Source organism: Alternaria metachromatica, assembly GCF_023757995.1.
Source record: "Alternaria metachromatica strain BMP 0045 chromosome Unknown scaffold_22, whole genome shotgun sequence".
Taxonomy (NCBI): Eukaryota; Fungi; Ascomycota; class Dothideomycetes; order Pleosporales; family Pleosporaceae; genus Alternaria; species Alternaria metachromatica.
Genome location: NW_026055513.1, coordinates 272,046 through 299,786, shown reverse-complemented (window position 1 = coordinate 299,786; position 27,741 = coordinate 272,046). Strand labels below are relative to the sequence as shown.

Below are 27,741 nucleotides of genomic sequence, written 5' to 3'. Positions count from 1 at the left end.
TCCGCCTAAGTGTACTATGGATGGGACATCGGAACCTTGGTACATTCTGGCTGACGACCAATCGAAACGATAGCCTACCGATGACAACTCGTAATATTAGCTCTTTCATCGACGCACATGACACCGAGGAGAATACCAGGCCAAGATATTAGAAATTGGATTGAGAAGAGAAAACGACGTCGCTATTCTAAAAATCCGCTAAACACACCATGGTATACGCTGCGCCGTCATTATGTACCCTGGGCAAAAAGCCCAAACCAGTCGTGTACCCAAATCGTAATCTCATTACCAATGCAATCCCTCCTCGCCCATTACTTCCAAATCTGCCACTTCTTCTTACGCTTCGGCACCACGAAGCTATCCTGGCTCATCTCCTGCTCCTGTCCGCTGAGACTAGCCTCATCGTCATCAGCGCTATCGAAGCTATCTTCGTCTTCGTCCTCGTACCTGCCTCCGCCAAGGTACTTTGCGCCTACTCCTGCAGTGCCGTTGCGCTGGGGGTAGGCTGGGTAGGAAGAGGTACGGTCGTAACCGCCTCGTTGTGGTTGTGCGGCGTAGTCAGCACGTTGGACTGGTTTCTCGGTGTACTCTGGGTCGACGACTTGACGCGGTGCTGTTGCGGGATGGGTCTTGCCGTCTCGGCCGCCGCTGGAGAAGTAGTCACCGCCGGCTGTGTCTTGTCGTGCTTGGAGGCCTTGTCCGTCTCGTGAGTAGGGCGAGTTTGGTCCGGCGCCGACGATCGCTGGATGCGGTGGGTATGATTCCCGCTTCACCTTCCTTTGTGTTTGTGCAGGTGCATGAGCGGCTACATGGGCATCATGCTCCCACTTCTTGTCGTGCGAGTGTTGGTTCAAGATACCACCCATGGATCTTCGCTGCACTTTGGGTTCTATCTCTGGCGAAGGCGCAGGGAGTTGCGACTTGTGAGACGAGTTATAGGTAGGCTGCTTGCGCGTGGAGGCGGAGCGGGATGGCATCGCTGTCGCTTGAGTCGCAGTCTGGGTAGCGGGAGGAGCGACCGGCATGCTGACGTGCCGTTTCGCGGCCACGTTGTCCCAGGCAGCAGCTCTGGACGAGGTACCCGCAGCTGCATCCAAGCTTCGTCGTCCTTGACTTTCTGGAACGAGATCGCGGGGAATTCCGTTCGTTTGGTTCGGAGCTACAGTTGCAGCTGTGTTAGCATGAAAGCCTGAACTAAGACGGTTCTCCCGGGCAGTGGGAACGGGAGCTGCAGGACCAATGGCAGTGACAGGGGCAGCGACAGGGGCAGGCTCAGAGCCACGCCTGTTCTGAGACCCCATACTCGGCATGACTATCCGAGGTCCGACCTTGTACCTTTGCTGCGTGCGCTCCTCTTCTTCTTCACTAGACATCTCCCCGAGCTCACTTCCGCTTTCGCTGCCCGAGATGGAATTTCCATCATCGCCGATCGTCGCTTTGCGCTTGCCACCGAAAGAGCCAAAGAAACCACGGGATCTACCCCTTTCTTTCTCGACGACGCCCTCCTCAGGCTCGACATAAGTAAGCGCTGGCACGAGTAGTCTGTAAGGCATTGTGATACCGGCCGGGTCGTGCTGCGATACCTCGACGTTGAGACATATGTCAAGACCACCCTCGAGGTTGATATATGGGCCGTGGTGCCGCTCAGTCTTTTTAGTCAGTACGCTGGGTCGGCGATGGAAGGTAGACGGCCGATCTTGCGACACACTATGCCGGCTTAGGGGAGGTGTTGCAGTCTCAGACGTGTCAGGACGGGCGACATCTACTGACGCGCGGCGACGGAAGAGCGATGTCAGAGAACTGCGTCGCGAACGAGTGGGTCTCTCAGGTTCTGATCGATCGGGCGAGAATGAAGACTGTGGTTGATGGTGGCCGATCTGAACTTCATCGGCGGCGGCATATGAAGGGTTGTTGCGATAAGACACAGGTGGTCCGCGGCCTCTTCCTGAAGGTCTTCTCTGTTGGCCACTGAGTCTTCTCACCAGCTGCCCTGGCGCGAAGTCTGACATCGTTCTTCCCATGCGCGGCCCGTTCGCAGGGGTTGTGGGTGGCGATGGTGTTTCTGATGGTGAAGATCCTGGCTTGTACTCTCGAATGCTACACCAGTTTCGGTGGGGTAGCAAATGCGTATTGTTCCTCTTCTTGCCGTCGACGCCGTGAGTGAAGAGGGGAATCATGTCTTCATCTGTTTCTGAATCGAGATGGTGTATCTTGTTGCGCTTATTGATGATGTCTGCCATCACGTCTGGAGGCGGTGTGTTGACAATAGCGGAAGACACAACATTCGGCATGTATCTGTGATCCTTATCCTTGGGAATGTTCAGCTTCTTGTTGCTGTAGAACTGTCCGACTGCCGCCAGATGCACGTCACCACCGAGTATGGTAACGCGCACAGATTTGGTCGAAGCAATATGTTGCAGCTCTTTGATGAACCAGTTGCGCTCTTCTTTGTGGTGCTTGGCTGTCCAATGATCGTCTAGGTCATCCAGGATCTCGACGCCTCCATCGAACTTGTTCACAAAGTTGCCCAGCATTCCTGCGCGGCCGAGAGCCTTTAGAGGGTCCATAAGCCTGCTTGTGAGGATGTTCTCGAGGAAGTTCAAGCGGGGGTAGGCAATGGGTACTCCAAGAAGCACGATCAGGTGCTTAGTCTCACCCTTGATGATCTCATCTTCCAGACGATCGAAGATGATGTCGTAGGAGTCTTCGGTAAGAATTTCGTCACGCTGACGCTCAGTACGGCAGTCAAGACCGAGGAAGGCTACCTGACGACCGAGTTGCATGAAGACGCTCCGAGAGCGCTCCTTGATATACGGGCCAGGACTCTTTCCAAGTACCCATGACGGTTCGGTCTTGTCGGTTTCGGCGGGTACAGACTGATGTTGGAAGAGCATGTAGTACTTGAAAGCAACGGCACCAACACCGGTGAATACAGGCGTTTGCATAAAGTGATGAGGGTATGATCCGAAGCCGTCAATAATGTCGTGGTCATCCCAGATATTGACCATTGGGATCTGGGAGTTGGCCATGCCAAACAAACCCTGGGAAAACCACATTGCGTACCGATCGAGGTAGAACTGCTCCAGCTCGTTCTGCATCTCCTCGGAGAATGTCTGATGGTGCTTGTGCATGGGGTTTCTGTTCTCAGTCCATTGTCTGAACAAAGTCGTTTGCCTCATTACAGCGTCGTTGTAAATCTGATCACCTCCACCGATCATCACATGGAATGGGCGGGTTTGGTGCGTGTTCAGTACATCGCGCCACATCGGGTCTGGACCACAGAACTCATTCGCTTCGACAGTGGCTGAGAAGCCGTTGCAGCTGTGAAACATAATGTTCATAGACTCTCCCTTGGCTGGGACCCAAAATCCGATGGCAGGACCTTGGTTGATCTTGTAGGCAATGCGTGTCTGAGTACTGCCAAGTTCGACTTCGATGTTGAAACGCCAGAAGGTCACGCCTCGCTCAGCATACAGGCGTATACCGGGGAAATCACGGACTTTGCCAAGCTTCTCGCCGTCCTTCTTGTGAATGCGGGTTGACTTAGAACCCGATCCGTTCGTTGTGCTTCGAGTCGTGGAGAACAAACCGGTGTCGTCTTCAATGCGCGATAGGTCCTCGTCCTCTGCGAGTTCGTCAACCGGCTTGACGTATAGCGCCTCACCAGTACGCGACACTTTGACTTGGCCTTCGATGGGATCGACGTAAGATGGGTCCAGCTGGTCCTGGCTAATTTCCTCCGGCGGAGGCGGAAGTATGTCCATTGGCTGCTTGAACAATCGCAACGTCGGCGGCTTGGCATACGAAGAAGAGGCGTCAACAGTAACAATCATGATACTGCCTCTCCAGATTTCACGCTCACGTCCGGGAACGCTGCGATCTCTCCGAAGACCGGTGTAGCGTAGGAGCGGTCCACACTTGAGGTATAGTGGTGGATTGAAAGCAGTGTGTGTGGGGGCATCGTCGGCATAGCCATCGTAAGTTGGCTCCGCGTATCCGCCTGAACGTCTTCGTCGAGAGGCCTTGCTCTCTTCCCACCATGCTTTGTTGCCGCTATTGGCTTTGGCTGGAGCATCTAGATCTAGATCATCTGCAGTAAGGAGACCGATCGGTGCACTTCTCCATTCCTCGAGCATAGGAGCGGGTGTGTAAGTCCTTTCCGGCTCGCTGTGATGGCGGGAGTAGCGATGTTTCTTCTCAGGATCGTGCTGCTCTAGGTCCGACTCGGACTCAGAGAACATGACGCTCTTGCGATTGGTCTGAGGGACAGGCGGGATAGGCGGAATTTGAACGGTCTGGGGAACGGGGGGTATCTTGCGTGGCAGTTGTTGGGTATCATTCTCTCGTGGTGATCCTTTGTAGTCAATATCATTTTGCTGCATTTCCATCTGTGCAGCCATGAATCCTCGGCTGTCTCTTTTGCCCTGGCCCCTCTTGCTCTCCGAACGAGATACATCAGAGGGTGTCGAAGTGTCGCGGACACCTACCAGGCCAAGTCCCGCGGGGTTGGCTACGGGCTTCCTGGGCATGTTCTGCGAAGGCAGCATACTCCGATCGCTGTAGCTGCCAGATTTCCGTGAACCCGCCGGTTCCTTTCCCTTCAAGCTGCTTCCCCGCGGTATGGCAGCATCAGTATGCGGTACCGGCTGGTAGGCCATGGGAACAACCTGCGCCTTTTGCATGGGCACATGCTGAACGGACTGGACTGCTCCTCCTTGCGCATCCGAGGGATGCCATGGGTCGCCAAGGTCATAGGCATAGCCGTCGTCTGATTCCAGGTCGCTCATGGGCGGTGACATCGGTGGGGACATTGGCGGGGACATAGCTTTGTCCTGGAACGGCATGGACACCTGGCGCCTGCCGTTGTTGGTCGGGGCAGAAGCGCTGGATGACTTCTCCGGTATGGGCACAGACACGACACGTTGCTTTTGCGCAGCTTCTCGCGCTCGTCGTTCTCGCATCTCCGCCTCAGCCTTCTCTTGCGCGGCCAGTTCCGCCTCGAGTATCCGTGCCCTTCTCTCTTCCTTGCTGATATCGTCTAGCTTCCCCTCCAACTTTTGCAGGGGCGACCGGTCGGGCACAGAGGGTCTGCGCTGAGAGCCGCGTCGCTGGACGGTCCCCGCCAATGGTTCGGCTGGCGCATAGGGTGGTGACCGCAGCTCGTACAGTCTGTTGGCAGCTGTTTGGATAGTCGCCTGCTGTCTGCTCGGGTTCAATTGGATGGCTGGATCGCGCGATCGGCCAGAGCTTGAGCGCGCGGGCACTTTGACCCCTCTGGCATACGGGTCTCTGTAGGAGGAGGGCGGCGCACGAGGTACTTCTGGGGCCGCCGGCACAGATTCGCTCGTTGCGCCTGTCGTCGGGGGCGGAATATGCCTGCTCTGCCGCCGCCTATGCCCGCTGCCAATGGTGACATTGCCATTCAAGGGCACAGTTGTGACCGGGCGCGCAGTGTTGCTGGGTACGGTATTCGACATGTCGGGCTCTGGTGGGGTTGCGCCTGTGGGCTGCGCATCGGCTGGGCGGCGGTAGGATTTGCGCTTCTGGGGATTGCTGTCTGGAACTTCAAGGAGAGTAGGATTGACGGCCCGCGATGCGAAGGAGCCGCTGTTCCTATTGTTTTCCATGATGCGACGAGATCATGGGATCGGTAATGGCTACGGTGAAGCAAGCGGGGCGTACCACCGTCCTGTGGGGGATGGGACGAAACTAGGTCGGGCGCATCTACGTAGCTAGGTTACACTATCACATCCGGTCTTAGATACACGTCTCAATTGCAGTCCTCGATGGTGGTAGCTACCTAAGAATGTCGGGTGCGGAGAGGCGGCGGAGGTGTGCTGGGGTGCAATGTGCGGTAGCGATAATGGACGGCGCAATGACAACGATGTGTCGCGGGAAAATCAAGAGATGCTAAGTGCAAGGACATAGGAAGAGCGGTACGGATGCAGGGTCGGGGCAGTTATCCATGGCCAGCGCATATCGCAGAATGGTGGTGGCGGGCGCAGTAGAGGAGGCTGGGGCTCGAGCTGGACGGACGGCAACATCTTGGACAGACAGGCATCCTCCACACGGCGACCGGCAAGGCAAGGGCGGCGGCCACTAGCGCCACAAGGGGAAGGCGTCCCGGGGGTCTCAATACAGGCACCTTGCATGCGAAGAAGCCAGAGAAGTGTCAAACATCAACGTTTCAGTCGCCGACTCCCTCGACGTGACGCCCCAGGTGCTTCTTCCTCCTCTTTCACACGATTACACTACGCCTGTATTGTTCCCCCGCCGCACTGCACTCGGCGCGCGCATAGGCATTCGGTCCATCCGTCCATCTAATACCCTGTCGTCGTAATCAGTCTCCTCAATAAGCTCAATACCGACGACCCTCTCGACTCGCCGCCCACGGTATCCTCACCACCCACCTACGCATACTTCCCCAGCACGCGCTGCCACGTCACGCCCTACGACCCTACACGATACATGACCGCAGCCGGCTGCACTTAATACCCTCTCGGCGCCTCCGCCATGCGCATTCACTTTTGGAGCCTGCTGACGGCAGCCACACTGGCTACTGCGGGAAGGCACCTCCCACCCCGCAACTACTCGAGCCACGACTACTATGCCGTCCACATCTCCCCCTCCGCATCGCCCTCAGATCTCGCCGCGCACCTCGGCCTGACGTACGAGGGCCCCTTTGGCACACTCGAGGACCACCATGTCTTCAAGGCCCCCAAGCACGAGAATGACATCGTAGACGACGCACAACAAGAACTGAAGAGGCGGCGGCGGAAACGGGAAGTCGGCCCCGAGTACCACCCTCTCGACAGCGTCCACTTCACCCAAAAGCAAAAGATCAAGGCGCGGCACTGGAAGCGCAGCGTCATCCCAGAACTGCCAGAACGGGGGCCCCCTGTTACGGATGCCATCAAAGCTCAGCGGGAAGTAGCGAGCCAGCTGCAAATCAAGGACCCCATCTTCGAAGAGCAATGGCACATCTTCAATGTCAAGACGCCTGGGAACGACATAAACGTCACCGGTGTGTGGCTGCAGAACATCACCGGCGAAGGCGTTACCGCATGCGTTGTCGACGATGGCCTGGACTACACCAGCAACGACCTCAAGGACAACTTCTTCGCTGCCGGTTCCCACGACTACAACGACCACGAAGACCTACCCACCCCTAAGCTCTCCGACGACCGCCACGGCACACGATGCGCGGGAGAAATCGCCGCCGGAAGGAACGACGCCTGCGGTGTCGGACTTGCCTACGACGCGAAGATCTCGGGTGTGCGCATCCTGTCGGGCGACATTACAGATCTCGACGAGGCACTCGCGATAAACTTCGAGATGCAGCAGAACGACATCTACTCGTGCTCGTGGGGTCCACCTGACGATGGTAAGACCATGCAAGCTCCAGGCATCCTCATCGAGAAGGCCATGGTCACTGCTGTTCAGAAGGGCCGCGGCGGAAAAGGCTCTATCTACGTTTTCGCGGCAGGCAATGGTGCTGCGAGCGACGACAACTGCAACTTCGACGGTTACACCAACAGCATCTACAGTATCACCGTCGGCGCCATCGACCAGAACAACGGCCACCCATACTACTCCGAGGCCTGCTCCGCACAGCTGGTGGTAACATACAGCAGTGGCGGCGGCGATGCCATCCACACAACAGACGTTGGCGCAAACAAGTGCACCAGCCAGCACGGAGGCACATCGGCTGCAGGACCCATTGGTGTAGGAGTATTCGCTCTTGCGCTTCAGGCTCGTCCCGAGTTGACATGGCGCGACATGCAATGGCTCGCCGTCATGACCGCTGTTCCCTTCGACACGCCCAGCGACTGGACCAAGACCTCGATCGACCGCATGTTCAGCCATCAATTCGGATACGGAAAGCTCGACGCTTACGCCATAGTAGAGAAAGCGAAGGAGTGGGAGCTTGTCAAGCCCCAAGCATGGTTCTACTCGCCGTGGATGCACGTGAAGAAGGCGATTCCGGAAGGCAACCAGGGCCTCGCCAGTGTCTTTGAAGTCAAGGAGGACATGCTCAAGAAGGCCAACTTTGCCCGTGTTGAGCATATCACGCTCACCATGAACGTAGAGCACGAGCGCCGTGGCGATCTCAGTGTTGAACTCCGATCTCCAAGCGGCATGGTTTCGCACCTGTCTACCGCACGCCGCGACGACGAAGCGCCATACGGCTACATTGACTGGACCTTCATGTCCGTCGCCCACTGGGGAGAGAACGCCATTGGTAACTGGACTGTCATAGTCAAAGACGTCAAATCCGGCAATATGAAGACAGGCACCTTTACCGACTGGAAGCTCCGACTCTGGGGCGAATGCATCGATGCCTCAAAAGCCAAGCTCCGCCCCATCCCTGACGAGCACGACGACGACGATCACGACAAGATTGATGATCATCCGGCGCATACCACTAGTATTACCATACCCAGTGGTACCTCACCTACCATGACATCCATCCCCGATGACCACCCCGACCGTCCCGTGAACCAGAAGCCCTCTCAGACACCAGCTAACAGTGGTGTGCAGACGACGACTTCGGCGACTGCGAGTGCCAGTGCCACGGCGTCTGCTGATCCATCTGAAAACTTCCTACCTAACCCCTTCCCCACCTTTGGCGTGTCGAAGCGCACCCAAATCTGGATATACGGCGCTCTCGCCCTGATTATCGTTTTCATGGCTGGTCTCGGCACCTATTTCTTCATTGCTAGGCGCAAGCGCATGAAGGACTCGCGCGATGCGTACGAGTTCGAGGTTCTGGACGACAACGAAGCTGGAGATGACGCGGGCTTGCTTTCTGGTGCTGCAGGCAGGAAGAAGCGCGCGAAGAGGGGTGGAGAGCTGTATGATGCTTTTGCTGGCGAGTCTGATGAGGACTTGCTGAGTGATGACGAGGGCAGCGAGGGCCCGTATCGGGACCAGGACAGGTTTAACGAGAAGTATGCTCAAGACCAGGACGAGGAGAGCGATGAGGACAGTGGCAGTGGAGCGAGCTCGGCGGGCAAGAGGCAGTAGGAACGTCTCCAGCTTTAGCATCAGCTTTTTTTTGTACAGTGGTTTTATGCGAATCAGATCATTGGGCGGCGTCTCTTCTTTGCTTAGACACGTATTTACCTGCCGTCTCAGTGACGCCCACATGAAGTATACGCCTCAAAAGAAGTAGTGTCATCAAACCAAAGATAGATTATGAGAAATTGGGGGTATCATATTTGCGCGCATAACTTTTTCCCAAACTGAAGAAACTCTAAGCAACCTTTCTGCCCACATTGCCTACTCCCCTTCCTACAACGCTAACGACGATTTCCTCTCTTTCGCCGCCTGCCTCCCTGAAGCCCCATGCACTGCCACCGAAGACCTTGGAGTCCCGCGCGAGTTGTATAATCTCCTCGCTGCCCAGTATATCCTTGCCCAGCGCCACTCTGCCCACGTCCTCACTGCCCATAGCCATGAGCATGAGTACCGTAGGCGCCGCAACGTTCTCCACACATCCTCCCTGCGATATCTTCTCGAGAAGCTGGTATGCGCATTGCTTGCCGATTTCATCTGCGGGCACACCACCGTCGGGTGGTGAGCATACGTCTGCAGAGTATATACATCCCGTGCTGGTTTCCGCAACGAGGCTGATTCCGAAACCCACGGCGCCCTTCACTTTCCCGCTGGAGTGGCCTTTGGCGTTTGTAGGTATTAGGGGCGCGGCGCTGGCGTCGGAGAAGATGTACGTGTCTGGGACGAATTTGTTGAGGATGCCTCGCGCGGTGAAGGTCATGCGCTCGTTGTTGCTCTTGGGGACTTCGACGCAGTAGGCTACACCTCTTATTTTCTTGACTCGACCGGGGTTAAGCAGGTGCAGTGTCTTGGGCAGGCGGACTTGGTGGTTGAAGACTAGTTGTACCTCACCACCTGCGCCCTTGCCTCCTGCAGGCGCGGAAGAGCGCTTGAGGATGCGCAGTTCGATGTTTCGCTCGATAGCGAAGTTTTTGTACAGTGGGAGGATTGCGGTGCGTACGGTGTCGGCGGAGACGTCGCCGGCGATTGTGGAAGCTGTTACGCAGCCCTCGCCGAAGAAGACGACGTTCATGTTTCCTTTGCTGAAGGGCGCGAGAACGCAGAGTGGGATCAACCACCAGCTCACACCTCTCTTTCTGCACTCTGCTGGTATTTCGTGTCTGATTACGCCGCCGCTGGCTCCTAGACCCTCGGCGCTTCCGGTGATGAGACCCGGTCTGTAGACTAGTGTCGTACCCGTCATGCTGAATTGAACCTGCGAGCCGTTCGTCACCGAATCGAGCAGCCGGATGAAGTTTGTCTCATGGCGTGTTAAGCCGGGTGTGGTCGAGGAAGAGCGAATTTGCGAGATGCGAACGGGTCGGCCGGTGAGGGTTGCCAGGAGGAGGCGCGAGATCATATGCCGATGACCGGTAAAGTTCAAGGGCTGCTGCAGCGCTTCGTCTAGAGCCATCGTCAGGATATGCCGGGGGTTTTGGTATTGTTTAGGAGGGTTTGCGACCGAAGTTGGCAAGTTCTGGTAACTTTTTTTGGCGGAGCTCGGGCGTTATCGATAAGACGGACTAGCGCGAACGCGGTGTTCGCGTTGTGGGTGGAACGCCGGAAGGCGCGTTGCTGCATGATCTCGAGTCCGTCTCGGGAAGACTGTACATTCGCGTGCGCCGACATCGCATTACCTCGAGGACGCATTGTATCTTTTTCTTTCGTTCGGTTTCCTTCATTGATGCGCGGCAATGGTATACCTGACGAAGCAGGCGCCGAAATTGTTAAGAAACATTGGTGGAAAGCGGCATGCTGGCGAGGACGATCACGAAGAACCCGCGTCCAAGAGGCAGGCGAATGACAACACTTCGTCTACAAATCAGCAGGAAGAAATCGATATCAATGCCGAGCCCGTGTCCTCCGACGATGAATCGCATCCTCCCCCTCCTCAACCGGTCCAACCCGCGAAACCCACTATACCTACGTCGAAGAATACCGAGGATACGACTCTGAGAAGACCTCAGAAGAAGGCTGCGAGAAAGAAGATTGGGATCATACGTGCGCCTACGAGTGGGACGTATCAGAGTGGTCAAGCGCATAAAGCCACGACGATATTCGACGATTCGAAGGAAAATACACCTGCGTCGTCTGCAGGGTCAGCCAACGATGGTCCGATTAGTTGGGGTATGGAACACACTTCCCAGAAGACCAGTAAGAACAGCAAGGGATATGGTTCGAAGATCAGGAACATACACGCAGTACCACCCGCGAAGAAGCTTGGGAAGGCAGCGTCGAAGACTACGGGGCAGACCTATGGAGTGAAGAACAAATCGCGGATTGGCCTGTCACAAGCTGGTGACGAGAGCGATGCCAGTTCCATTGGTCTAGACGACGAAGAGCTCTTTGCGCTGCCAAAAGACTGCGACAGACCACAAAACAACATCGACGGACTGCGTAGACCGAAGAAGAAGGTGAAAGACACAAAGACCAAAGGCGGCGATGCTACACCCAGGATACTCGAAGGCGAAGAGCTGTACAAGGAACTAGGAATCACTCCAATGAGTCCCAAGTCACTGAAGAAAGCAGAAAAGGCAGCCAGAACCGCCCAACTCCTTGGTCAACTCAGCAGCTGGAAGGAAAACCAGGAACCACCATCCTCACAGCCAGATTCCAGCGCACCACAAGAAGCCCTCGACGACATTAGCAGCTACATCGGGAAGCTTCCCGACGTAGAGGAAGAAGGCTCACGATGCACATTATGTTCCGAGCCAGTCGAGCAGGACGAATACTGGAACTTCTGGAAAGGCAAGGACAAGACGGTCAAGAACAAGTCTGCGTTCTGCCATGCGCATAAGAAGAAGTCGGCACAGAAGGAATACACACAGAAAGGGTACCCGGATATTGACTGGAAAGCACTTCCTCGGCGAATACGCAGGAGCAAGGCGACTTTGTTACAAATACTCAACAACGACCGGTCCAGTATACACAGAGATCGCTACGAACCGTTGGCATTGACTGGAAAAGCGGCCGCCGTACCTTCAAGACGAACAGATCTGGCAGAAGATGTACAAGAAGAACTTGAGTCCTATGCTCTTGACGAGAAGGCCGCTTACCCCGGTTACTATGGTCCTCACGGCCGTCGCGTCATCACGGAGAGCGTCATGGATACTCTCAAAGTGGAGATGAAGAACTGCAAGGATCGCGTCGTTCAAGCCTCCGGTATCGCGGCCTTTGTGCAAGCTGTCATGGTGCCTGAAGCTGCGATTCTGCTCATCATGGACGACTGTTCTGTAGGCAGAGAAGAGGCGGATGAGATCAGGGAGAAGACGTATGATATGGGTCTTTTGCTGAACGAGGAGATTGAAGATGTGCTCGAGAGACAGGATGATAGCGACGATGAAAATGAGTATCAGTACAAGTGATGAAGCGAGTACTCATGGGGATTTACCGGGTTTGTCGCGAGCGTCGTTTCTTTGGTTTCGGCCACACTCTTTTTGCGCTCTGTGCTTTTCGCGGCTTCTGCCACGTATCGTCGCGTATTGTGATACCCAATACTATTCTTACACCGCTTTCATCGTGTGTGGTTCTTATCACTGCTTCTGCATCCTGAGCACTTGCTCGCTACATATTGACTACGCTACTTCAGCAGTCTACTCAAATTACCGGTACAGTCTACAGACCCAGATGCCCCGCTCATGGTATGGACCACCATCCTATTGCAGTCGTCACGCCTTCCTACGAGTACGCAAACGCACTTCTCTTGGCACGACGTCTATATAAACACTGCTTTCTTGCCCATGGACCTTATTCCATATATACTACTGCCTTTGCAATTTTCCAAAAGCATCGCATGTCACTGCTATGGCCTGGCCTCGAAAAGTCTTCCGGTTTGAGAAATGTCCCTTTCCTTTTTCCGCTGTTCAAAACACGAACGAAAAATCCTATGTGCATACATCTCCAAAACGGCCGTTGAATGTGGCTATGATCTGTGGATTTTGGACCCCTCGATCGATCCAAAGACGTACAAAACTTTGGCATGTCCGCCGTCGCGGCCCCGGCTCACGATATTCGAGTCCCCGTCGCCTCCTCTCTCCGGCGCTCTTGCAACAATACCAGAAATCTTCTGTTTTACCAAAAGGAAGCCTGAATTTGTACATGGCCTGTCCCAAAATCATTCCTCAAACACATGATGTCCGTTCCTCGCTCTTTCCCTTCGCCGGAAACTTTTCGAAAACTAACTACGACGCGACTGTATGTGCTAAAACGTCGTCAAGAGAATCTCATGTCGCGTTCGATCGCTCAGGGTACACTGAATCCATTCTCGCCCTTCCGGTCTCTTCATTCCACCAAAACGACGAGGGTTGCATCATATGCGATCCCACATTCTCGAAAAATACAGCCGATCTCGATATGGCCATGATTCTACTCCTCATGATATCCGTGTGAACCAAAAAGGAAAGATGCAGCATTCATGATCGCGCGGTTGCGTCGGCTTCCGCTGTGCATCGCTGAGAATGAAGGATAGCTATTTACATCACCATGGCGTCGTTCTGTGCTAGTGCAAATGGGTATAAAAATCACGTCTGGCACACCCGCCTTCATTCTTCCATTGCCTTACTTTCTACACCAAAACGAAAAAGTTCAAGCCACAGTGAAATGACTTGTTTCGAAAAGAGAAGGCGCTCAATGTCATGCCTTTCGCTGTCTGCCTGCCGCGAACTACCAAAAAAGAAAAACCTACCAGCTTATGTTGGTGAGCGGTACTTCAAAAGCCCCAACGCATACAACATGGCCGCCTCTGCATCTTTGAGCTTGTTATCCAAGATGCTCGCTGCATCCTGTTCGTATCAAAAAGAACCACAAAAGATTCACCTTCATCAAAACTCACATTTGATGTCGACGTGACGGCTTCGCTTCTCCAAAATCCGAGCATAATGTTTCATGCCAGATACATCGCTTTTGAAAAGTTCAAAGACGTGCAGCAGATCACATGGTATTCAAAAACACTCACGATCAACACATGCGCTGAGAGTGCGCCTCTGCCGAATGTATAACTCCAAACCTTACTCCGCTCCTCTTCTCTTCTATTCTTCATCTTCCTCCAAATACTTTCTAAAAAGGGCAGTTACACCCGTCCATGGTCTGTTCTGAGAATCGCGGTGCAGATATCTGATGTTCAATCTGCGAACATGGAGTGCCTTTTCAAAACATGCTGCGAGCAGCTTCATGGAGTTGGAGATGGCAACCTCGATACATACAAAAGCTTCTTTGCGACAATGGCCATGATATGAGTGACTTAGCAGCGGCTGGACACTGTAAGAACGGACTAGTTCAAGGAGATAGCAAACCGGCGCACATGGAATATCTTCAAAAGTCTTTTCCTCTTCCTCAAATGAATACCTCAATGTTTTACCAAAAGTCACATTGAATGCTACTAGAGGTGACACAACTTGTGTTGCGTTGTTTGAAGAACATTCCAAGGCAGGATGATACATTAGCTTAGGAATCGTGTACTGGTCAAAATTTAATAGTATGTATACGCAACAATCTCTCGGGAGAGCACTTTTTGAGCAGGATTTACATCAAGCTTTGCGATAGCTCACCGCCCGCGCTACTAGTGAGAGGGCTCAGCACGTGGGAAATAACTAGGTATCCACTTATATGAGGTGAAGGTGAGAGCGAGATTTTGGCTTTCGACTCTACACTCCTCCATCAACACAACAAACCAAAACATCAAAAACCGCACCAAAAACCAAGATCAGTTCACCCATGGGTGAACACCAGTCAATTCACCGCGACACAACTCTTCTTCAACGATGGAAGCAACCGAAGATGCACTGCCTACATGGCAAGAATTGGGAGCGTTCAGAGAGAAGGTAGTGGGTGTATGCAACGAGTTCAGCTATTTGATCGCACACACGAAGCCGAATCGACCGCTGGGTGACAGGCCGAGAGAAGCCACTGCGGAAACACCGACAGCGACAGAAAAAATGACATGGGTAACGGAGACTATGGACGGTCTAAAGAGAATGATGCAGGTACTCGAGAGAATGGCTGCGGCCCAGAACGCAGGTGCCGTACCCACACCAGACAGTCTCACACGTCCCTCGGGTAGTTCGATATCGCATGGCTCATTGCCGACGAACCCAGACCTGATCCCAGACTCCGGCTCTGCGTCATCGATCTCACCAAGACCCGGAAGTACTTTGGGTAATCCATCGGTGCAGAGTTCAACGTTTGTGAACCCGGAGCAACTTAGCAGAAATGCAAACCTCGCACCTCCTCTCCTCACATCGTCCGCTTTCGCAGATGCTGCGGCCAAACCGACGGTACGGGCACCAAAACGACTTAAGCGTGGTCATCATGATAGAGCCAGTGGTTTGTCTGATCCTGTGACGGAGGCAGGAAGTGGACACACAGACGAATCAGCACAAGGAGATGGAGTCTTTGTGCGTAATGTCTTCGACTTTCGCAGTAACACTACAGCGACCCTCGAAATACTTTCTCGCAATCCGGCTGTTCGTAAGATCGGTATGGGCGTGGTGAAAGTGCAAGATCTACGAAAGTTTCATCCGGCGCCAGATGCCTTTGAAGATCAGGAATCCGTTCACTGGAGTTCGATAGAGTTCAGAAAAGACAAGCATGAGATGGTGATCGTTAGGGCTGTCAGCGACGATGAACTGCCACATCCGGAGGAGTTGCGAGACCAGCTTCAGAACATGGAAGATGACCAAGACCACGAATATTCGTCCGAAGAGCTGGAAGATATGTTCGAATATCCGGTTGAGCCAGGCAGCACCAATCAGGCGCGACTGTACTTGATAGGCCCTACCAGTATGCTCGGTGCGTCCTTTAACCCTCTGCTAGACGCCGGGAAAAGACTGAAAGAGGCGTTAACAGAGACCGTGGCTGGCGTCAACGAGAGCTACGCCTATGTGAGCATGGCAAGTGGACAACGCACAGCCACAGCTATGCACATAGAAGACTGCGAGTGGTCGTCTGTCAATATCCTTCTCGCTGGCCAGCCCAAGGTATGGCTGAGTATCGAGCCTGCTTTCATAGACACGCTCACAGCTCGGCTCCGACAAGTGTACGCGATGGATCTGACACATTGGAGCTGCTCTCAGACTATCCGGCACCTCAACGTATTCATACCACCGTCCTCACTGCGGGAATGGGGGATCCCGTACCACATTCGATTGTGCCGACGTGGTGAGGCAGTATTCACAACACCCAGGGCATTGCATCAAGTTATCAACCTGGGAGACAACGTGGCTGAGGCCGTCAACTTTGCTTTGTCGAGCGCAGATATGCCGCCACTTTCCTACGAGTTCTGTGTCGAAGGCGTCTGTGGTGAGAACCCTCTTCAGTTCAGCAGTTTCCGAGGACAACAGGGCGTGAAGAGGAACCCCAGTGAGGAACCGCAGCAACGCAATGTAAGGTCACGCAAAGCTCCAACAGAAGATCAAACGTTGCAGTTACTGGCGCGCATGCGCAAACTCAGTCTATGCGAAAACGTAAATCTCGATGCCGGCGCATACACGAAAGGCGTACGCGTCGCCGCCTCTGTACTAAGCAAGGGCACTCTCCATCAAATCAAAGCACTAGTCCGAACGTGGCGCTCGCAGAAACTTGCATCGATGTCTCTGCAACAGAACGACGCAGTTGCTGAAGTGGCCTGTTTTCATCGACAGGTTATGGACATTGAGAACGAGCGCGATCATGATCTGTTCCGCCTGCGGGTAGCCGAGTACCAGTTCGCGCACAGCGTGCGCCTACACAAGAACAAGGACAAGATGTTCATCCACAAAGTACTCCAACGCTTAGGTATTGAACCCACCAAGAAAGCGCTCAAGGCCTTCAACAATGTCTACTCGCGGCGAGCGAAATGGCTCGGCATCTGCGAAAATTGTCCAGGTGGCTGGCCCAATGTCGGTATCTTGGCCCTCATTCCATTCACAATCGAGGCGCCATATTATGTGTCGTCTGACATGTGCAAGAAGATTACATACAAGGATGTATCTGAGTTTTCCGCCGTGATGAACCAATCTTCTGTCATAGCATCAGCACTCCTACGTGTAGGTGTTCGTGTGTACGATCTCTACAACAAGTCGGAAGAGTTTGAGTTTGAGTTTGAGCATTGCAGCGAAGAAGCTTACCAGCAATTCGGACGGAACAGGGGCCTTGGAGAAGACCTGGACGACCATGACGACAGAGATCCAGGATTGGGTTGGCTAGGTCACATCCGGCAGCACTTCAACGCCAACTCTGGCCCTGACCACCACTGCTCTGACGATGACGAGTGGGATACCGACCCCACAACTGCCGAGCCAGGAGCTAAGTGTCAGATATGCAGCGTTCAAGCTCCGTGCCAATGCCTACGCTTTCCTCCAAACGCGTATCGAATCAAGCGAGACTATGACCGGGGACGTTACGTGGAGGCGGCCGCGACATTGCCTGAAGGCATCCTGATCGGAGAGGTGATCGGCCATCGAATCAAGCGAGACTATGACTGGGGACGTTACGTGGAGGCGGCCACGACATTGCCTGAAGGTATCCTGATCGGAGAGGTGATCGGCCAGCTTGTGCCGCTCACCACCGAGACAGATGACGACATGCTAGTACTACACAGCGACACAGAAGCACTGTGCAAGATCAAACGTTCTGAGCAGGGAAACTGGACGAGGTTCGTCAAACAAGAGGGAAATGGAAACGTCAAGTTCGAATCCCTCCTTGTCAACGGGCATTGGAGAGTCTTACTACGCACGCTCGAAGTTGTCCATGCGGGGACTCAACTTGTAGCCACACGATAAGACAGGCCTCGGCGTCCACAGCGAGGGAGAGTTCGCGTTCAACCTACTCGTCAACATGACTGGAGCTCCAGCTTCAGCTCAGATAGTTGGACATACCAAGACCCGAGGTAAGTTCTGGCTGTACGAACTGCATTTGAGACATACACTGACTTCATACCCCTACCTCTGCAGGTGTCTGAAGGTTTCCGAGCTCATGGACGGAGATTGAGATGGTTATGGCGACCTCAAGAAACACGAAAACCTCCTCGCGGCACAGTTATGGCTGATCGAGGTGAGCGGAAATGGATGAACGGTAGCTCAGTGGAACCAAGAAGCCTTTGTGCGCAGCTCGTCTAGGCGTCTACAATGATTCAAGCGGGCTACATCCAGATACTTATGATAGCTCGTGTATGACTTCAAGGGCAGGCAGCCTCCTAGGCTCTCGTCCAAAAATCTCATGTAGTTTCCAGAGCCATGTTTTGTGAATGATATGTCCTTGCTTAAAAACCTTGTATACCTCAAAGCGATTCCAAAAGTTCGAGTTCTGCATGAGCTGCTACCTTTTAGCCTTCACAGGTACTTTTGGAATCGAAGCGTCCCCAGCATAGTACGGGGACACGAGTCAGCCGCAACTCCAGTCTTTGTGATGTTTAACTTGGCAGTGATAGCCTCTTCTCCCGTAATCTGCTCTTGCTCTTCTATTGCTACCCGGTCGTGTGCGGTGGGAGGGATCGACATGAGCGCAACATTATCACGGGTGTCCCGATCAGTCAGGTCCCGCCAGACTTGTTTCGACACCCAGATCTCATCCCAATCTTTGCCAGTTCTGTCGTCCATGTAGGCGCTTGCGCATTATCCGGGCTCCGCTACGTAGGATTGTGTATAATCATCGCTCGTCGTAGGGGTGATCGTGACGGTCCAACGAGGGTACGCGCACGGGGGTTGCCGAGGTCCCGCGGTCTGCAAGGATAAATCGCTTGGCGGATACCTTGGGGCTTGGCGTCACGTCCAGCAACATCACCTACTATATGCCCTCAAGCCGTCGCATACCCTTGACGCACTGCTTGCGCCTTCTTTAGTTTCTGCTCTCTTTCATGTCTGGCGCAATGGTATACCGATAATCACGGCGCCATAGCGGCTCAGCCTTTCGCCCACTAAGGGTATTTACCACTCAGGCATCACCACTACCCACCTTCTCGTACGATCTGTTCGATAAGCGGAACCGCTCATCATTTGCTTTGACGCATTCAGTTAGACATGGTGCTGATTCGCCGGGAAATGTATAACACTACGCTGCTGGGACGCCGTCATGGCAACTGCAGACAGACCACCTACACATACCTCATTACAAGGCCCTTAACGGAAGCCGCGCATCAACTTGGTTCGAGTGATCGCTACCGCTTTTAGATACGACGCACACCTCCGACATTCCACTTTCCCTCATCTAATCCTTGGGATGCCCTTACCACATGAACCATACATTGTACAGCTCAATGGTCATCTCTGGCTTAATTCGCCCCGTACGTCAGCGTGGCCTTCGCAAGTTTCCAACGTTCATCCTGCAGCTATACCACGGTTCTACAAGCGTCTGCCCCAGTACCGTGCCAGATGTCTAAGCACAAAAGGCCTTCCTCGATGGATCTTTCCTTTCGCCCTAAGCACTCACCACGAAGAAGATCGTTGGATTTGCATTGTTTTATGGTGCCTGCAACCAAACGCTCACAAACTCAAAGCGAAACCGACCGCCGAACTCCACCTCCACTCGTCGTACGCGAGACACCAAAGATGGACATTAGATGGACCTACCGTGTCGGCGCCTGCGTTGACCGTACCTCCCTTCGATAATATAAGAGCCCAATGGATACCAGAGTGGAGCGACGGCGTATTTCGACAAAGCGTAGCCCGCATTCTTCAGGACGCCCAGGTCCGGGTTCTTGGCTACGGCCTCGTAAAGCGCGTCCGACCCGGCCAGACCCCATCCCTAACGCCTCTCACGCTATTAGTCACCTCGGACGTTTCTGTGGATGAACAATACTCGGCCTGGAAGGTCGCGGTGAGTGATCTCAGATTACTCTTCGACAAAGCCAATCGCGAGGACCTTACGATTGAAATTACAGACATCAGAACAGCAGACGGAGTACCATCATCGCCGCTCACAGATTGCGCGCCAGAGCTTGTCGCAGCATGGGAGTGCTATCGGCCAGCTCTCCTTGAAGATATCCAGGAACAACAGTGGCTCACCGCCGACGTCGTCCTCCGTGAAATCGGAGAATTGCACCCCATACGCGCCCCTACTCTCCTCATCACCGCACAGGATGCCGACTCAGCCATATGGTGGGACAAAATCCTACCTCATATACGTCAACAACTCCCCCAGACAATGGAGGTCGACCTCCTTTACACACCACACCTGGACATGCAGACATCTGGACACGAGGAAGAAGCAGAGGAACCGTATGTACGCCCTGCCATATGTTCTACAATGCAGGACTACGACGCCATCGTAGAGATGGGAGCCAGTATTGGCGTAGAGCAGCCGGACAACAGCGGAACAGTGGGCGCTGTCATCGTACTCAAGGATGCGGCAGGCAATGAGACAAATTGCGCCTTGACCAATCACCACGTCGTTGCGACACACGATCCAAAGAGTGTCATCAATAGCGGTATGTCTGTCGGGGAGTACCTAGGTGTGAGCCATGACATCTCGCAGTCAGGTCTAGTCAAGATTAAAGCCCCATCCAACCCAGACCACATGAGATTCCTCAAATGGAAAAGATGGAGAAAGTCGACCATGACCAAGTTCTTGCAAGTCTCGATAATCCACATCACCCTGGATACGCTCGGGCGCAAAGCAGGGTTGCGGCGACTAACAGAGACTGCCAAGTCCTAGACGCCGACCCGAATCGTCTTCTAGGTACGGTGATCGCATCGTCGGGCTATCGTGTGCGTGAGAACGACGACTACACCCCCGCTGAAGTACAAACACTTTCCACTGTGGATGACGTGCTGGACGACGCCTTCAAGAGGAAGGACGGTACATTCCCCCCGAGCCTGGCCGACCAGATCGCTGGTCGCACCCTGAAATTCGCGCTCGACTGGGCACTGATGAAGGTCGCCACAGGCCGGACAATGAGCGACCGTGTTCCCATTGGTGGCGCAGGCATCAATGTGCCCTAAGGAAAAGGCTGAGGAGGTCTGCAGCCTACATTGAGATAAACACATGCAAAGTAGTTAGCCCAACAGCAACGTAGGCCCCAGGGTCTTTGGTTGTCCCCTTCAATGAAGTGCGAGTATGCGCCAGTATCGAGATTTACGTTCGTCGCATAGACCGAGTTCACGCATGCGTCCAAGCAAACCTTGGAATTACATCATTGATCTTTACTTGGAGCTTTGCGTGGCTGCTCTGCAATGTGTTGAGAGACAAGCCAACGAGGTCCACGTTCGCGGAGAATGGTGTGGATGAAGACCTCAGTCCGTTCAAGACTGCTTAAGACGCGAGTGCGATATTGTGAGTACCTCCGAAAGATGCAAGATTATGCGTTTTGGAACTAGAGAAGAAGCAGACGATGATTTATTATGTTCTCTGCGATGTAAGACCATGGAGCGAGGAGGCATTCGATTTGATTTCCAAAAAGGAACTGAAATGCGATGATGTTGTAAAGTCCTCCTGGCTGCAGCATGAAGTCAGAGCTTTCGACTTTCGGGTCGTTTGTATGCCTTACTTGGTCGTTTGTTTTTGGAAATCGTAATACTCTCAGAGACCGAAAAGAACATGCAAGCTTCATTATCTTTTTTAGTGGACTGGAGAGGACATGAGTAGTATCCACGTCGATTTTGGTAGGCCAGCATCGCACAAATCAAGTGAAGTTTCGTCATTCGAGAAGTCGTCTGTCAGTTGTGTTCTGGTTTCGAGGGACTGGCGGGAGTCCAAACACAACGAGCGTTGTCTGCTTTTTTTATGGAGTGTAGAGCTGAATTCAGACATGCGCTGTGAATACTTTTATTTTGACGAGGAACAAAAGATGCAAAGCACCATATCATCTTTTCTCCATGCTTTGATCTTGCTGGGAAAGACCGGTCTGGGAGTCCACATAAGCCGGATAACTGGCGATTTTGGTAGGAAACAAGACTCAGACAGAGGCACGTATCGTTGCAGCGATGATTTTGATTTGTGGAAAAGATCGGGTTGGAAGCCCACATGAGCATAATAGTTGACGATTTTGGGAAAAAAAGACTGGACAGGAAATCCACATTATCTTTGTGACGGTGGGTTTTGGTGAAACAGAAGACAGGCACACATAGGGCTGCACTCAGGGTATTTTGAGTTTAGAGAAAGTATTGTAGGAAGAAAGAGGGAGGATAAGCAAAGAGATTTATATAGCCGTATTGGCTCTCCAGGAGATCACGTGCTGCACTGACGTTTGCATGTGAGAGGAGAGGAAGGTCATGATGTAGCGACATGCGACGGGTATATTTCATTTCGACTCTCCAGGCACTTTCATGAGCGCATCTCCAACATGAGTTCTCCATATGCTTTTGTAGCTTCCAATTTGCGCCGTTCCCATTTGACTCCAAAGTATGCTATACAACCATCCTAACCGTCAAGCACGCCGCTCTCCTTGAGAGAACGGAATAGCTCTGGCTCCAAGAACTTGCTAATTGTGACATCCTCCGCGAGACCTTTCCTCCTCCTTGTCTTGAGCACGAAATCGCGTGCGAGTTGTTGGGCCGTTGCGGGTTCGAGCGGTCGGGTTGTGATGTCTTTGTCGAGAGGGTCGCCGGGGACGATGGACCAGCGGTCGAAGACGAGGGAGAGGGAGACTTGGCCTTGTGTGTGGATCTATGGGAAGTTAGTATATGCGCTAGGTGATGGGGGTGATTGTAGGAGGTGTACGTACCCTGAGATCGGTCTCGAAACCGAAAGAATCGATGACCGGGATAAGACCACGAACGTTGTAGAGCGGAGTACCCGCGATGGGTCCGTCCTGCAGGACGTGTCCTCTCCTTCGTGCGAGGACTGTGTACAAACTGCTCTTTGTGTCTGCAGGTCCGACCATGCTGCACGAGTACACCGGCTCCATGAGCCTGGGACTCGCCATCAGGAAACTTGAGTAGCACGCTCGTCGACTGGTGGGAATGATCTGGCCACCTCCGCGGAAGATGGCTTCTGGCGCAAGGTCGACATCGGTGATTCGAAACTTTGTGTTGCGAATGGGCTCTTCGCAGAGCGGGCCTTCTCGGGTAGCCCAGCTGAAACCTTGTCGAAGCGTATCGCGAACCGTTCGCAGAGTCTTGCTGTCGACCTCTGAGGGGAGTGTGTCATTTTGTAGGATGTTGGGCCCCATGTCATCAGGTCCGAAAGCCCAGATGTTGCGCGACGCAAGCAAGTCGTATCCGTAGTTCTCCTCGAAGAACTTTCCAACGACTCTCACAGGGTCCTTGATATTGACCTTTCCAGCCTCAATGTCTTCCGCGATACCTGGGTCGAGCGGCTCAGCAATCATCGTGAGCTTGTTCTTCTTGTTCGGTGTAAGCGCGTAACACTTGATGGCGGACATCTCAACGACCGTCTCGCAGAATCTTGTTACGGGATCTGACACCTTGATCTCCATATCGGCGTACAACCGTCGCAGATCGTGCAGAACACAGTCCATGTACAGTTCGCCCGTGCCGAGAACAACGTGCTCTCCTGACTCCTCGACCTTGGTTGTGATGAGCGGATATGACTTGTTAATCTTGCGCAGACCGTCAAGCATCTTCGGTAGTTCGGAGGGGTTTATCGGTTCGACGGCGACCTTGAAAACGGATTCAAAGAAGTGGCGGATGGGTCGGAAAATGTAGGCGTCTTCGTCTTCGGGGAGTTTGGTAGCTACAATCGTCGCCGTCTTGACTATCGAATTATCGACACCGCCGAGCAGCACCCAGTTACCTGCCGGAACACCGCTGACAGGGATGTTGTATCGTGACTGCGCTATCCATGTGTCTGTTACTGTCGCAACGACCATGTCTTCCTCATCCTCGATCGTGTAGCCTTCACCAAGAACACGCACCGACTGCGGCGAAGTTGCAGTACCGCTCATCACTCGGCCCAGTGCTGTGAACGACTTGGCATCTGTTGCATTGAATAGCTTCGTAACGTGTATGACTAGGGGTCCATTCTGGTCGCACTTCTGCATGGCTTCGGCGGTCTTCGTATCCAGAGGTCCGGTGTAGTGTCTTTGCAGCAGCCGTTGCGCACCTTCTTCGGGCGAAGGAACGTGTTGGGTGATCATGTCTACGAAACCGAGAGATGGCCCGAAGTACTGCTGGCATACAAGGCGCATCAGCTCCTTTGCGTCGGTCTTGTATTCTGATGGCTTCAGTCGGATGCCCAGAGTGTCGAGCGTGTCCTTGAGGTCATCCGGGCTCTGGCTCAGTGTGTGCGAGTATATCTTGTAGACAGGCTCCAAGATCCAGTGTACGAAAGACCGTTGTGAGCCCTCCTCCTGCCGCTTGCGACTGAACTTGCGGCTTCCAGGGTTGTAGAAGATGTCGCCCCAAAGACGCATGGCGAATTTATCGATATCCAGACCCTTCATCGGAACGCCGAAACCTGGGAGTTTCGATGGACCGGGGTAAAAGTCGGAGTACATCTTCGCGAAGGACTGAATGGTGAAGCACCATCGCATGCTGGAGCAAGCGAAAGCGACATTGCCTTTCTCAGGGCTTACTCGTCTGCTCTCGCCGCGGCCGGGGATGGTGTTCTCGATGATAGTGTTGACCTCCTCGATTACGTGCTTAATCTTGAAGTATGCGTCGCTAGGCGGCAGTTTCAGCTCTAGAATCAAGCGGTCCATCTTATTGACCACAAGTGTTAGGGGCAGATCCTCCAGCACCGCGTGTTTTATGATCTGCTCCGTGTTTACTTGCACGCCTTCAACCACATCCACCACCAAGACCACTCCGTCGACTAGGCGCAACGAGGCGGCGACTTCATCGGCGAAGTTTACGTGTCCGGGGGTATCGAGGATGTTGAAGAGATGCGACTTCAGCTTCGTGTTCTGGAGGACGAGGCTCATGGGCGCAGCCTTGATGGAGAGGCCTCGTTCGCGCTCGAGCACGTGTACGTCGGTGTATCGCAGCTGCTCCTCCCGCTTCTTGCCCCTCTTGTAGTCCAGACGATCTTGAATGTCGTGTGTCTCCATGACCAACATATCCATAAAGGCAGTCTTTCCGTGGTGCAAGTGTCCAGCTATGGCGATATTCCGTATCTGGTCGGGGAAGTTCATCAAATCCGTCAAGAGCTCTCTCGAGTGATGCACCGGGGGCAGATCTGTCTCTTGAATCGTGAACTTCTTCTGCACTACCGGCGCAATGATAGGCTGCGCCAGCGACTGCGTGTCTTCCTCGTGCACCAAGACTTCGACATCGGGGCCGTATACATCGGACGCAGAAGGGTAGTACTGCTTGTCTTCGTGGAGGATCACGGCATTGGATGGCCCCTCGTCCACCTGCATAAGCTGCTGGTCGTTCGTCTCGGCTTCCTCCTCATCGTCGAGGACATAGGCGTCGGCTGCCTGGCCGGTGCTCTGGACATCGTCGTCGGACTCGGCCTCGCCAATAAAATTTCCGAACCTGTCAAAAGTCAGTCGCGTAACATATTTGGAGAGAATGGGGGCACTCACTCGTCGTATAGGTCATCCATGGCGGCGGTGGGTGTGGGTATATGCGCGGTGGTGATGCGCGTCGAGCTTGAAGCTGTCGCAAAAGTTCAGACGTGGTTCCGCGGCCTAGCGCTAGGCGGTGAGGGCGGAGGTCGTGCCTGACCAATGGGACTCCGAGGCGCCTCCTGCAGGGCCAGCAGGCGCCATCCGTTGTCGCGCAAGGCTAAACTCCAAAAAGATCCATCGGGGTATATTTGTTGATCGGGCCATTTGCTCAGAGGCACCTTATATCTGCTCTCTGCACCTTCACTCCGCTTTCCTGCATACCCAAGATACCCATCATGTCGTCCCTTCCCCCAGTTTACATCGTCTCGGCCGCCCGTACGCCTACGGGCATGTTCTTGGGGTATGTTCCCTGGTACTAGAGAAGAGGGGCACCGCCGACTCACGCGACAACAGCTCCCTCTCGAGCCTGAGTGCTGTCCAGCTGGGCTCTCACGCCATCAAGGGTATGTCAAGTCGTTGCAATTGGAACGTGGACTTATTCTAACAACTCCTGCAGCTGCCGTTGAGCGCGCCGGCATCAAGCCCACCGATGTCGAGGAAGTCTTCGTTGGCAATGTCCTCTCCGCAAAGTATGTGCAACACCCAAACATGCCGAAACTCCAGGAGAACTCTATTGACCAACCTCAGCCTCGGCCAGAACCCTGCCCGCCAGTGTGCCATTGGCGCTGGCCTCCCCGAGTCGACCGTCGCAACCACCATCAACAAGGTGTGCGCCTCCTCCATCAAGGCCCTCATTGTCGGCGCCCAGACCATCATAACCGGCAATGCCGATATCGTCGTCGCAGCGGGAACCGAGAGCATGTCCAACACCCCCCACTACCTCCCCAACCTGAGGACCGGCGCCAAGTTCGGAGACCAGCCCCTGGTCGACGGTGTGCTGAAGGATGGTCTGACCGACGCATACAAGAAGGAGCACATGGGTCTGCAGGGAGAGGAGTGCGCAGACGATCACGGCTTCTCTCGCGAGGACCAGGACGACTACTGCATCCGCTCCTACAAGAAGGCCAATGCCGCACACGAGGCCGGCTGGTTCAAGGAGGAGATCGTTCCCATCGAGGTTACCGTTGGACGCGGCAAGCCTGCGGTCGTCGTCGACCGCGACGATGAGCCCAAGAACGTAAGTCGCGACCCTTGCAGCGTTCACTAATCGGCACTTTCTTACTTATTAATCACAGTTCAACGAGTCCAAGACCCGCACACTGAGGCCCTCTTTCAAGCCCGGAAACGGAACCGTCACCGCTGCCAACGCTTCACCGCTCTCCGATGGCGCTGCTGCTCTGGTTCTTGCCTCTGAAGAGGCTGTCAAGAAGCACGGCCTCAAGCCCATTGCTAAGATCCTCGGCTGGGGTGACGCTGAGCAGAACCCCTCCAAGTTCACCACCGCCCCTGCACTCGCCATGCCCAAGGCTCTGAAGCACGCCAAGGTAGAGCTCTCTGCTGTCGATGCCTTCGAGATCAACGAGGCCTTCAGTGTCGTTGCGCTCGCCAACATGAAGATCCTTGGTATCCCAGAAGACAAGGTCAACCTGCACGGTGGTGCTGTCGCGCTCGGCCACGCGCTCGGTGCCTCCGGTGCCAGGATCACAACTACACTGCTCGGTGTGCTAAGGGAGAAGAAGGGCAAGATTGGCTGTGCCGGCATCTGCAACGGTGGTGGTGGCGCCTCTGCCATTGTTGTCGAGTCGATGCAGTAGATGTGCCGTCTCGTTAATGAAGACACGTAATACTAGATATGAATGAAGTAATCATCTATACTTGGGCTGGATCTCTGCGCCCAGATGCACTGTTGCGTGAGCCAGATAGTAAACATGAGCCTTGTTTAGTTATCAAGATGATCATCGATCTCACCCACTATAATCTCTTCTGTATTCTCTGTTGCATGTAAGTTGGTATGTCCCAGCCATCGCGACGACAATACGCCCACCTGCAAAAAGCACTTATTTGTACTCGAGTTGTGTAGATCGACTTTCCGATTCATTGGTTGAACGGTCGGTTTCAGGGGGGTGGAGCGCCAGCACTGGCCGCGCTCGCTTCCAGAAGCGCTAAATCCGGCGCGTGGCATTGGCCAGCAGTCGCTCTCCTTCATCCCAACCCCCGATCACCTCACGTTTCAACGCGTCGACGACGAATCACATGCTGATAAGCATGGCAAATGCCTCAGGCAATCGATAATAACCGTAGGCCCCGCCACGTATCCACCGGGATGTGCGCTTCTCGCTGTTTCAAGCGCCTCTCCCCGT

General features: G+C 54.0%; 7 protein-coding genes across 7 annotated transcripts; 5 read left to right on the top strand and 2 right to left on the bottom strand.

The window, feature by feature from the left end:
• Positions 1-311: 311 nt before the first annotated feature.
• J4E83_008137 (uncharacterized protein) lies at positions 312-5,627 on the bottom strand (the record flags this gene model as incomplete). The annotated part of the gene is made up of 1 exon (XM_049335034.1): positions 312-5,627. The coding sequence occupies one exon, from the start codon at positions 5,625-5,627 to the stop codon at positions 312-314; it is 5,316 nt and encodes a 1,771-aa protein (XP_049185878.1).
• Positions 5,628-6,513: 886 nt separating this feature from the next.
• J4E83_008136 (uncharacterized protein) lies at positions 6,514-9,027 on the top strand (the record flags this gene model as incomplete). Its single annotated transcript, XM_049335033.1, has 1 exon — positions 6,514-9,027. The coding sequence occupies one exon, from the start codon at positions 6,514-6,516 to the stop codon at positions 9,025-9,027; it is 2,514 nt and encodes an 837-aa protein (XP_049185877.1).
• A 1,724-nt stretch (positions 9,028-10,751) lies between these two features.
• J4E83_008135 (uncharacterized protein) lies at positions 10,752-12,422 on the top strand (the record flags this gene model as incomplete). The annotated part of the gene is made up of 1 exon (XM_049335032.1): positions 10,752-12,422. The coding sequence occupies one exon, from the start codon at positions 10,752-10,754 to the stop codon at positions 12,420-12,422; it is 1,671 nt and encodes a 556-aa protein (XP_049185876.1).
• A 2,394-nt stretch (positions 12,423-14,816) lies between these two features.
• J4E83_008134 (uncharacterized protein) lies at positions 14,817-17,813 on the top strand (the record flags this gene model as incomplete). Its single annotated transcript, XM_049335031.1, has 1 exon — positions 14,817-17,813. One exon carries the CDS (start codon positions 14,817-14,819, stop codon positions 17,811-17,813), a length of 2,997 nt encoding a protein of 998 aa, XP_049185875.1.
• A 1,472-nt stretch (positions 17,814-19,285) lies between these two features.
• J4E83_008133 (uncharacterized protein) lies at positions 19,286-20,969 on the top strand (the record flags this gene model as incomplete). Its single annotated transcript, XM_049335030.1, has 3 exons — positions 19,286-19,367; positions 19,694-20,455; positions 20,677-20,969. 3 exons carry the CDS (start codon positions 19,286-19,288, stop codon positions 20,967-20,969), a joined length of 1,137 nt encoding a protein of 378 aa, XP_049185874.1.
• Positions 20,970-22,386: 1,417 nt separating this feature from the next.
• J4E83_008132 (uncharacterized protein) lies at positions 22,387-25,476 on the bottom strand (the record flags this gene model as incomplete). The annotated part of the gene is made up of 3 exons (XM_049335029.1): positions 22,387-22,632; positions 22,691-25,406; positions 25,457-25,476. The coding sequence occupies 3 exons, from the start codon at positions 25,474-25,476 to the stop codon at positions 22,387-22,389; spliced, it is 2,982 nt and encodes a 993-aa protein (XP_049185873.1).
• A 300-nt stretch (positions 25,477-25,776) lies between these two features.
• ERG10 (erg10, acetyl-CoA C-acetyltransferase) lies at positions 25,777-27,195 on the top strand (the record flags this gene model as incomplete). Its single annotated transcript, XM_049335028.1, has 5 exons — positions 25,777-25,841; positions 25,895-25,944; positions 25,998-26,070; positions 26,129-26,618; positions 26,677-27,195. 5 exons carry the CDS (start codon positions 25,777-25,779, stop codon positions 27,193-27,195), a joined length of 1,197 nt encoding a protein of 398 aa, XP_049185872.1.
• Between the last annotated feature and the right edge of the window lie 546 nt (positions 27,196-27,741).